Source organism: Neoarius graeffei, chromosome 20 (assembly GCF_027579695.1).
Source record: "Neoarius graeffei isolate fNeoGra1 chromosome 20, fNeoGra1.pri, whole genome shotgun sequence".
Classification (NCBI taxonomy): domain Eukaryota; kingdom Metazoa; phylum Chordata; class Actinopteri; order Siluriformes; family Ariidae; genus Neoarius; species Neoarius graeffei.
In genome coordinates this window covers 44,384,591-44,396,012 of record NC_083588.1, presented here as the reverse complement: position 1 = coordinate 44,396,012, position 11,422 = coordinate 44,384,591, and the positions used below count along the sequence as shown (strand labels likewise).

The window sequence follows — 11,422 nt, the reverse complement described above, 5'->3', positions numbered from 1 at the left end:
TTAGCGTTCTAATGACTGACTTCCAAAATTATAAAGATCAAAAGCTGCGGAGCAATCACAGTTGCTCTCTCTCTCTCTCTCTCTCTCTCTCTCTTTGGGGAAGCAACTGTGACAGTAAGCAAAGGGAGGTCGAACGTAATTCTCCATAACAAAAGTACAAAGGCAGGTCGGAGACCAAAGAAAATCTTACACCTCCTCTTGTCCGCGCGCCCAAGCGGCGCCGCGGCGGATTGAGCGCGTCTCTCATTAGGTGGAAGACGGGACGGGCAGAGAGAGAGAGAGAGAGAGAGAACACTGATAAAGGGAGGGGTGAGCACACGCTACAAAAACAACTCAATCGTTCACCTTTTAAAACGAACTTGGCTCGGGTCTACAAGAATACCTTTCCGTGATGTGGAGCGCAACAAGTCCTTCCTGCTAATTTATGCACTGTAATAATAAAAACAAACTTCTGAACCACTTCGGAAGTAATCTATCAGAATTAATACCAGAAGTGCATCTCCTCAGTTCTGGACAGAAGTCACAGTTCAGGCGGGAATCGCTCCAGGACAATGTGTAAGTGAACTCTTGATATATGCACGTCATTAGCGAAGGACAACCTGATTTAAAAAAAAAAAAATGTTGCCAGCAATCTTTGTTGGTTTCAATCACAAGCTTTCATGTTCGTCACTGGGCTTTAAATCCCTCTTATAGTTTTAAATACTTTTGATACTGTAAAACTGGGCAGAAAAATCCAGCTGAGTTTAACCAGGTACCAGTTATCAAAACACAGGCCGAGCTGATCAAACTGGTAGACCAGTTTTTGTCAACTGGTCTTTTCCAGTTTCCTTATTACTTGGCTAAAGTTGATCAACAAATGTTTGAGATTTTCTAGTTGCCCTTTTATTAAATATACTTTATCTGTAGCTGTGCTAATTCAGAAACACTTTCCTTTTTACTTTTTACTTCCACTTACCAGCTGCCAAAAGTGCTCTACCCTTCTGACCAGTGTGTTTTGGCAGACCAAGCTCGATTTTTTTAAGCAGGGATTAATATTCGTGTCCATGCAATGTTTATAAGTCTCCTACATTAAAAAAAATACCCTAATAAGACCTCGGCATTTTTAACTGAATCAGATAAATACCTCTTAAACCTTTGACATGGTCCTCTCTATATGCTTGGCTATACGTACAGATCATCATATACTAATTTCACTTTTCTTTTGTTTGTTACTTTTCAGTGGCAGAGGGCAGAGAGTCCCCAGTCTCTTCCGTTTCTCATGCTGATAGTGACAATGGAGAGGAGGAATCGTGCACGAGCGTGACCCTGCTAAACGGCGGAGACCAGAGTCGGCGACACCGGACAGCGTTCACGCGGGAGCAGCTCGCGCGGCTTGAACAAGAGTATTGCAAAGAGAGTTACGTGTCACGTGCCAGACGGTGCGAACTGGGGGCGGCCCTTAACCTGCCTGAGACTACCATAAAGGTATTCGTTATTGACAATACAGTCACACAAAATATATGCAGTTTTACAACCAAAAGACAAAATGGGCAATTTGTTTTTCATTCTAACGGACTGCTTCTATCAAAATTGAGAAACCTGTCTACTAGAGCCAAGATGAGATAAATATTAAATTAAGAATTCAATTGCATCATACATTGAAGACCAAAGAGATGAGATACACTATTGCACCCTTCTTGTGATGATCTTCTTTCCTCCATGTAATTGCAGGTCTGGTTTCAAAACAGACGGATGAAGGATAAGCGACAGCGCCATAGTCTGAGCTGGCCTCACCCACTGGACCCAAATCTTTGTGCCTTTATGGTGAGCCAGGCAGTGACAGGACTGCCATACCCACTGCTTCCCCACATTCCCTTGCAACTGTACTCTCATCTGGGTGTGGCAGGTATGCCATGTCTCGCCGGTCTGTCGAGTCCCTACAGTGCTGGCTGTGTGAGACCACTGAACACTGTACTACTTCCACACTCACCCTACACCAGGATTGGTGGGCTTCATTCTCCAGTCCTCTACCCTACAGTGCCCACAGTGCAACATCCTAAAACCTGTCCCTGCCCCTATTGTCTCCATTGGTCTCCACCAGACCAAGTACACAAAGCTAGAGGTGGAGCTGGTCTTGGGTTGAGGTTAGCCAGCAGCTCAGAACCCTCAGTTGCACTATTAGATTGCAGAGAAGAAATACATATGCCCCAGTGAAGACATTGCCTTATTTAACATTAAGACTTACGTGTTACTCATATTTCTGAGTAGACGTAGCTTAAAGTTAGAGCTAAAAGAAGGCTGATTTTGAGGAGGAAAGATGGTTACTCGTCTATTTAAAAAAAAGAAGACTGCAACAGCACAATAAATGGATCTAATGTCAATGAAAGAACTTTGACTTACCTATGATGCACAAATCTCATCTCATTATCTCTAGCCACTTTATCCTGTTCTACAGGGTCGCAGGCAAGCTGGAGCCTATCCCAGATGACTACGGGCGAAAGGCGGGGTACACCCTGGACAAGTCGCCAGGTCATCACAGGGCTGATGCACAAATGTTATACCATATTTTTTCGTTTTAATCACAAATATTTTTAAACCTAAAAAATAATGTTTTGTTATTTACACTTGTCACAATGCTGCTCCAAAATGTTGACATTAAATAACACACACACACACACACACACACACACACACACACACACACACACACATATATATATATATATATATATATATATATATATATATATATATATATATATATATATATATATATATATATATATATATATATATATGCACACACACACACTGGTCCTTGAAAGTTTGTGAACCCTTTAGAATGTTCTATATTTCTGCATAAATATGACCTAAAACATCATCAGATTTTCACACAAGTCCTAAAAGTAGATAAAGAGAACCTAGTTAAACAAATGAGACAAACATATTATACTTGGTCATTTATTTATTGAGGAAAATGATCCAATATTACATATCTGTGAGTGGCAAAAGTATGTGAACCTTTGCTTTCAGTATCTGGTGTGACCCCCTTGTGCAGCAATAACTGCAACTAAACGTTTCCGGTAACTGTTGATCATTCCTGCACACCAGCTTGGAGGAATTTTAGCCCATTCCTCCATACAGAACAGCTTCAACTCTGGGATGTTGGTGGGTTTCCTCACATGAACTGCTCGCTTCAGGTCCTTCCACAACATTTCGATTGGATTAAGGTCAGGACTTTGACTTGGCCATTCCAAAACATTAACTTTATTCTTCTTTAACCATTCTTTGGTAGAACAACTTGTGTGCTTAGGGTCGTTGTCTTGCTGTATGACCCACCTTCTCTTGAGATTCAGTTCATGGACAGGTGTCCTGACATTTTCCTTTAGAATTCGCTGGTATAATTCAGAATTCATTGTTCCATCAATGATGGCAAGCTGTCCTGGCCCAGATGCAGCAAACCATGCCCAAACCATGATACTACCACCACCATGTTTCACAGATGGGATAAGGTTCTTATGCTGGAATGCAGTGTTTTCCTTTCTCCAAACATAACGCTTCTCATTTAAACCAAAAAGTTCTATTTTGGTCTCATCCATCCACAAGACATTTTTCCAGCAGCCTTATGGCTTGTCCATGTGATCTTTAGCAAACTGCAGACGAGCAGCAATGTTCTTTTTGGAGAGCAGTGGCTTTCTTCTTGCAACCCTGCCATGCACACCATTGTTGGTCAGTGTTCTCCTGATGGTGGACTCATGAACATTAACATTAGCCAATGTGAGAGAGGTCTTCGGTTGCTTAGAAGTTACCCTGGGGTCCTTTGTGACCTCGCCGACTATTACACGCCTTGCTCTTGGAGTGATCTTTGTTGGTCGACCACTCCTGGGGAGGGTAACAATGGTCTTGAATTTCCTCCATTTGTACACAATCTGTCTGACTGTGGATTGGTGGAGTACAAACTCTTTAGAGATGGTTTTGTAATCTTTTCCAGTCTGATGAGCATCAACAATGCTTTTTCTAAGGTCCTCAGAAATCTCCTTTGTTCATGCCATGATACACTTCCACAAACCTGTGTTGTGAAGATCAGACTTTGATAGATCCCTGTTCATTAAATAAAACAGGGTGCCCACTCACACCTGATTGTCGTCCCATTGATTGAAAACACCTGACTCTAATTTCACCTTCAAATTAACTGACAATCCTAGAGGTTCACATACTTTCGCCACTCACAGATATGTAATATTGGATCATTTTCCTCAATAAATAAATGACCAAGTATAATATTTTTGTCTCATTTGTTTAACTGGGTTCTCTTTATTTACTTTTAGGACTTGTGTGAAAATCTGATGATGTTTGAGGTCATATTTATGCAGAAATATAGAAAATTCTAAAGGGTTCACAAACTTTCAAGCACCATTGTATATATATATTCACATCATAAAAAGTTTCATGACAAAGAAGGCTATTAAAATATTTATGAAACAATTTCTTAATTTCTTTTTTTTGTTACTTAAAATCTCAAAAATAAAGTATAGATTTGTTATGTAAAAAAGAAAAACTGTAGATTTTCTTGGGCCAGCACAGTGGCATAATATTGCCACCTTACAGCTTCACATAAGCTTTGATCCTGAGCTTGGCTTACTCTCTGCGTAGACCTTTGGCATGTTTTTCCCATGTACATCTGGGTTTCCTACCACCTCCTACCACCACACTCTAGCAATTGAATTGATGGCTCTGAATTTCCCCTAGGTGTGAATCAGTGAATGGGTGGACTGGCTTTTCATCCAGGGTGTGTCCCTACCTTGTGGCCAGTATTGTCAGGATAGACTTCATCACCATCATAATTCTGATCAGGATAAAGCAGTTACTGAAGATTTTGGTCAAATATGATGGCCATGTCATATATTTCTGTAATGATACATTTCTTCAGAAAATCTGGAGAAAATCTTTTTAATGTATCCTTCATTCTAGCCCATCAAGTCAGACTGTGGCTCAATAAGAGACACTTATCAAAATTACAGATACCACACCACACTAATCCTGTCATTATAGCCCATGCTAGACATAATCCACTGTAGCACGGTGCAACAGGCCTTAATACAGGGACCAACCAGACAAAACAGGAGGTGGACAGTCTGAGACCACTAATCCCCAAAGATAGGTTCTGTGCTTTATTTAATGATAAGCCAAAATAATATACCAAGAGTACTATGTACTGAGATACAATCATATTTCAAATCCAAAATGTGCTTGCACAGCCTCAATATGGAATTGAACAAATAATGCCACAATCATTCCAGGATAGAGACTGGACACATTTTGTCATTAAAAAAATGAAGATAAAGTGATTCAGATTATAATACCTAGGTGACACATCACACAGAAGGTCATATGGATTAGACCACCTGCCATGGCCCAGGTGTTTTATCTTATGTGAACTACACCTGTTACAGGTGATTTATAATCCACAGGGGTTGATTGTTCTGTAGCTAGGCTAAGATGAACCTCTTTGGCTGGATAGATTGTGTTTGCTTAAATATACTCTTTAATAAGAAGCATGTTTAGCTATCTGATTTAATACAAGCTCATGGGGGTTAATGACTTAATATCCTTCATGTCTTTGAAGTCCATTTCTCATTATAAAAGAGAAAAGCTTGTCAAAATGCTAGTCAAGAAAAGAGTGCCATTCAGAAGAAGGAAAAAGAAAAAAAAGAGTATTGCACCAATCTAGAAAATAAATCCTTATGCTAAAAGTCTGAAATAATTAAATATTTCATTTAAAATAATGACATTTTGCTTTTGTATGTTAACTCCAGTTAAACACAGAGTAGGCCTTTTTTTTTTTTTGCAACACGTGCATGTTGGTATAGGTACATGTATGTATGTATGTGTACTGTGCAAAAGTATTAGGCGCATGTAAAGAAATGCTGTAGACCAAAAATGGCTTAAAAATAATGAATTGAAATGTTTCAACATCTCATCTCATTATCTCTAGCCGCTTTATCCTTCTACAGGGTCGCAGGCAAGCTGGAGCCTATCCCAGCTGACTACGGGCGAAAGGCGGGGTACACCCTGGACAAGTCGCCAGGTCATCACAGGGCTGACACATAGACACAGACAACCATTCACACTCACATTCACACCTACAGTCAATTTAGAGTTATCAGTTAACCTAACCTGCATGTCTTTGGACTGTGGAGGAAACCGGAGCACCCGGAGGAAACCCACGCGGACACGGGGAGAACATGCAAACTCCGCACAGAAAGGCCCTCGCCGGCCCCGGGGCTCGAACCCAGGACCTTCTTGCTGTGAGGCGACAGCGCTAACCACTACACCACCGTGCCGCCATGTTTCAACATTAAAACAAAATACTATAAACAGCAGTCAGCCATAAAAAACGCAACAAAGTCAATATTTGGTGTGAGATGACCCTTTCCTTTAAAAAAATTGCAGTCTCAGGTCAATGAGCGCAGTTTTATAAGGAAATGAGCTGTAGGCTTTACTGAGCATCTTACAGAACCAGCCACAGTTCTTCTGGACACTTTGACTGTCACACTCGCTTCTTAATTTTGCAGCAAAAGCCAGTAGCCTTCATTATGTTTTCTTTTTTAATCTGAAAAGTGGTATCTTATGTAATATGCTGCTCAGATGCAAACATTTTTTCTGCAGCATTTAATTTTGTGCTTGAAAACAAACATTTGGAACTCTGAAATGTTTTTGTACTGACTTGATAATGTAGAAGTCATAAAGTAGAAATCTATAACAAAGTTTGTAGGAAAAAAATCTAGGGTGCCTAAGACTTTTGCACAGTACTGTATATATGAAATACAGTCCTAAAGAGCATTCTCCCTATCCAAGTTAAACAATAACTCACCAGGTGACATCTGCAGTATCACAACTAATGGGTGGCAACCGACAGTAAAAAAAAAAAGAGAGAGAGAGAGAGAGAGACAGTCTTCTCCATGTATGTTGTGAGAACTGTGATTATTGCTACTGACTGTAAAAAGGTCTAGTTTCTGGTGGTACCGAGAGGGTGAAATGAACACAGTAAAAGTTTCTCTTTTGTCAAGATAACACCACTGTGTGATATTTACAACATCCTGCTGCTAATATAGCCTTGGCCCTGAGGGACTTAAGAGATGGACTTGTTGACATAAGTCCTAAATCAGCCACGTCCTCACTTTGAAAACTCAAACCAGCCGATCTGGCACCAACAACCATACCATGGTAAAATTTATAGAGAGCACACTTTTTCCCCATTCTAATGTTTGATGTGAATATTAACTAAAGCTCTTGATTTGTATCTGCATGATTTTTTTTGCATTGTGCTGCTGCCACATGATTGGCTGGTTGGATAACTGCATAAATGAGCAGGTGTGCAGGTGTTCTTAAAGGAGATATGCAGAACCATGGCCTCACTTTTTGTTTATAAATGCTTTGAGACCTCAAGAATGGCATAGGAATAGTTTTAACTGTTAACAATAAATCTAAAATAGTAATTTTTACAATTAAAATGATTCATATAGGTAGTGGTCTGAGTGAATGACCTTGACATCTGTGATGTCACAGCAGGAAGGCTATCGGTCTCATTGCCATTTCTGCTATACTAAAACACAGAGCTGACTGCAACTTCGAGCCTCCATTTTGAGCTAATTTATCGCCAAGCCATGTAGATGTGTTGCTGGCGGATGCAGCAACACGACAGAAAGTGGATTTATGTTGCATTCATGGGCCACACTTGTTCAAACTGCAAAGATTTGGACGCGTTTTGCGAGAAATTCACAGGCACATTTTACTGATGACTCGTATGAAACCTCTGATCTGTTGAGGAATGTTGGCTATAAGCTCGTATTGAAAGAGGGTGCAGTACCAACAATTAAAGGAAAAGAAAACTACAAGAAAAGGAAAGTAAGTTCAGTTGCACCAGTTCTCCTGGAGTGTGAGCCGAGCAGTAATGGTGGAGTACTTAGTATGGAGAAAATGGAGAATGAATGGACCAGTCATCAGATTTCTCGGCTGGATATGCTTTTTTTTCCCCCACTGGACATGCTTGCCTCAGCAGCAGTATCTTGCCCTTACATGGAAGAAGTGAATGAATGAAGAGCTGAACGAAGAACTGAAAGTCAGATTGTTTCAAAACAATCGGCCACAAGATCGGCCTTCAAGAAGCGAGAACACAGATAAGTAAAATGTGACTCTCATTTCACTCTCATAACAACAACAACAACAACACTTGTTGTTTACCTGCATCGAGAGTAATACATGTAACTTGTATTGTGTATTTAAGTTACCAGTATAAGATTATTTAATTTGCTTCAGAATGTGATTGTCTCAGTTCATCTGATTATTTAATTAGCCTTGTATGTTTTATCAGTGAAAATGTATGCATGTACATGTATGTTGCATAAGTTATAACGCCTATCCTGTTTTAATGAGAGTCACATGAGACTGTCAGTTCAATTCCATCCAGTTCTCTAGACGGCTTTGTTCTCTGGCTTTATTTCGTAAGGTGGGGGCCTCCGTGGCCAACGTGTTACTATTGGATTCACTTTCCGATGGTTTGAACTGATACAGTTCTACGTGTATAGCAGTAGCATGTACACACACTCCAATTTCAGGACTATCACAGTCGGATGTATTACTATCTGAGGAATCCGAAGAATCTCCAATAAATCCAAATGAAGAGGCCATTGCAACCACTCTCGCCTGCCGAGTCTGGCTTTGGTCTATAGCTGTCAAAGGCCTTGGCCTTAAAATTGGTTACCACTGTGATGTCATGCACTCAGGGCTGGCTGGCTCAGTGGGGCAGCTTGAATGGCAACTTTGTGGTTGATTTTAACTCTCAAAAATATATTTCTTTTATTTCCATTTATGCAGCATACAAGAGTCAAGGATGGAGATACTATCCACTAATAAATGTATTTAAAAATAAAGGTTCTGCATATCTCCTTTAAAGAAGACAGTGAGTGTACTGTATATTCACTGTAAAAAGTTAGAAAATGTGTCTGTATATTGTAATGCATAAAGTGTTCTTACAGTCACTGAACTGATGGGATTATGCAATGTAACAATTAATTATTTTACAAAGTGCCCCAGGTCAATTTAGACTATACGGTTAATTGCTAAATTGCCTAAAAACAACAGTATTGAAGAGCAGCATATACACTCTGTGGCCAAAAGTATGTGGGCACCTGAACATCACACTCATATTTGGGCCTTCCCCAAAATACTTCCACAATGTGGCAGGCACACAATTGTCTAGAATATCTTTGTATGCTGTAGAATTACTAAGCAACTAAGGCCAAACATGTTCCAGCATACCAGTTCCCTGTCCACAAAGACATCTTTTACTGATGTTGCATTGGAAAGAAATTGAGTGATCTGCACAGACCCCTGACCTCACTCCCACTGAACACCTTTGAAATGAACTAGAACACAAACTGCACTCTAGGCCTTCTCACCCAACATCACTGCCCAACCTTACTAATGATCTTATGGCTGAATGAGCACAAATCCCCACAGCCACATTCCAAAATCTAGTGGAAAGCCTTCCTAGAAGAGTGGAGGAGGACATGTGGGTATGATGTCCACATACTTTTGGCTATGTACAGTGATGTAAGTCTAAGAAGTGAATTTTCTCTCTATACCTGTCCTCTTCAGAAAAATGCTAAAGCCTGTTTTGTACACAACATCTTTCCTCCTCTCTGGTCTGCCACAAGGCACAGGCTTCCTGATTGACTAAATGCAGCATCACAGCAGGTCCCCCCCCCCCCCCCCCTTCTGTCTTGTAAGTCTGTGGTGAAGCTGGGTGAGTTGTTCACCATACATTTACAAAATATATGCGTATCTATGGATATGTAGATATAGTCATATATTATCGAATATATGTTAAATATAATTTTACAATATCACACCAAAAACAGGATCTTACATAAGCCAGGGTTATGATTCTGGATAACACTCAAAGGTTAGCAGAATAAAGCAGGATCTGACAACCTATCAACCCATTAAACTTTCACTCAACTGCTCTGTAGGTCAAATTTAACATCAGTGTAAATTAACCATGCCTACATCACAATTTTTCTGTTTGAATAAGATCAAAATGTAAGAAATATATTCAAGTCATATTTCACAACATACAACCCCAAATCAGAAAAAGTTGTGTTCATGGTATGCTAAAATTGAAATTAAAACTGAAAACAATTATTTGTAAATTAGGTTAGGTAATGGTGCTTCTGGACACACTTAAAATAAGGGTTCCTTTTTGCACAGTAAAGTTTTAACTGGCATTTGTGGATGTAACTCCATATTCTAGTGCTTTACAAAGGTTTGCCAAAGTAATCCTGAGCCCGTGTGGTTATATCAGCTATAGATGAATGATAGTTCTTGATGCAGTGCCATCTGAGGGATCGGAGATCACGGGTGTTCAGCTTAGGCTTGCGCCCTTGCTCATTACACACCGAAATTCCTCCAGATTCCTTGAATTGTTTAATGATTTTATGCACTGTAGAGGGTGAAATACCCAAATGCCTTCATATCTTTCTTTGAGGAACATTGTTTTTAAATATATCAATTATTTTCTCATTCACTTGTTGACAAAGGGGAGAGCCTCGGCTCATCTTTGCTCCTCAAACTCTATGCCTTTCCTGAATACTGATTTTGTGCCAAATTCTGATTACAATTACCTGTTGACATCACTTGTTTCAAATCACATCATTTAACTGTTTTACCTCATTACGAGCCCTAATTTGCCCCATCCCAACTTTTTTTGGAATGTGTTATGGGCTTGAAATGTATATGAGATGTATATTATCAAATTAAATGAAGTTGATTAGACAAACATGAAATATCTTGGGTTCATACTGTCTGCAATTAAATACAAGTCAAAATAAATTTATAAATCACAGCTTTTCTTTTTTTATTTGCATTTTCCAAACTTTTTCTGATTTGGGGTTATATAATTAGACTTGAAAGGCCCATAAAATAGGTATGCTTATTCAGGGGCATAGGAAATAGGGGGGATGTGGTGGATGGGTCCCCCCAATATCGGCATATCCTGACAGCAAGCAGACAAGCATGAGTTTTTTCTCATAAATGTGTGAATTTGGATTTGGAATAGGGCAGCACGGTGGTGTAGTGGTTAGCGCTGTCACCTCACAGCACGAAGGTCCTGGGTTTGAGCCCAGTGGCCAACGAGGGCCTTTCTGTGTGGAGTTTGCATGCTCTCCCTGTGTCCGCATGGGTTTCCTCTGGGTGCTCCAGTTTCCCCCGCAGTGCAAAGGCATACAGGTTAGGCTAATCGGTGGCTCTAAATTGACCATAGGTGTGAATGTGAATGGTTGTTTGTGTCTGTGTGTCAGCCCTACGATGACCTGGCGACTTCTCCAGGGTGTACCCTGCCTCTCGCCCATAGTCAGCTGGGATAGGCTCCAGTTTGCCTCTG

General features: G+C 40.2%; 1 protein-coding gene across 1 annotated transcript; it reads left to right on the top strand.

The window, feature by feature from the left end:
• Positions 1 to 1,139: 1,139 nt before the first annotated feature.
• Positions 1,140 to 2,193, top strand: eve1 (even-skipped-like1). The gene is made up of 3 exons (XM_060902409.1): positions 1,140 to 1,167; positions 1,220 to 1,464; positions 1,711 to 2,193. The coding sequence occupies exons 1-3, from the start codon at positions 1,140 to 1,142 to the stop codon at positions 2,191 to 2,193; spliced, it is 756 nt and encodes a 251-aa protein (XP_060758392.1).
• Positions 2,194 to 11,422: the final 9,229 nt, after the last annotated feature.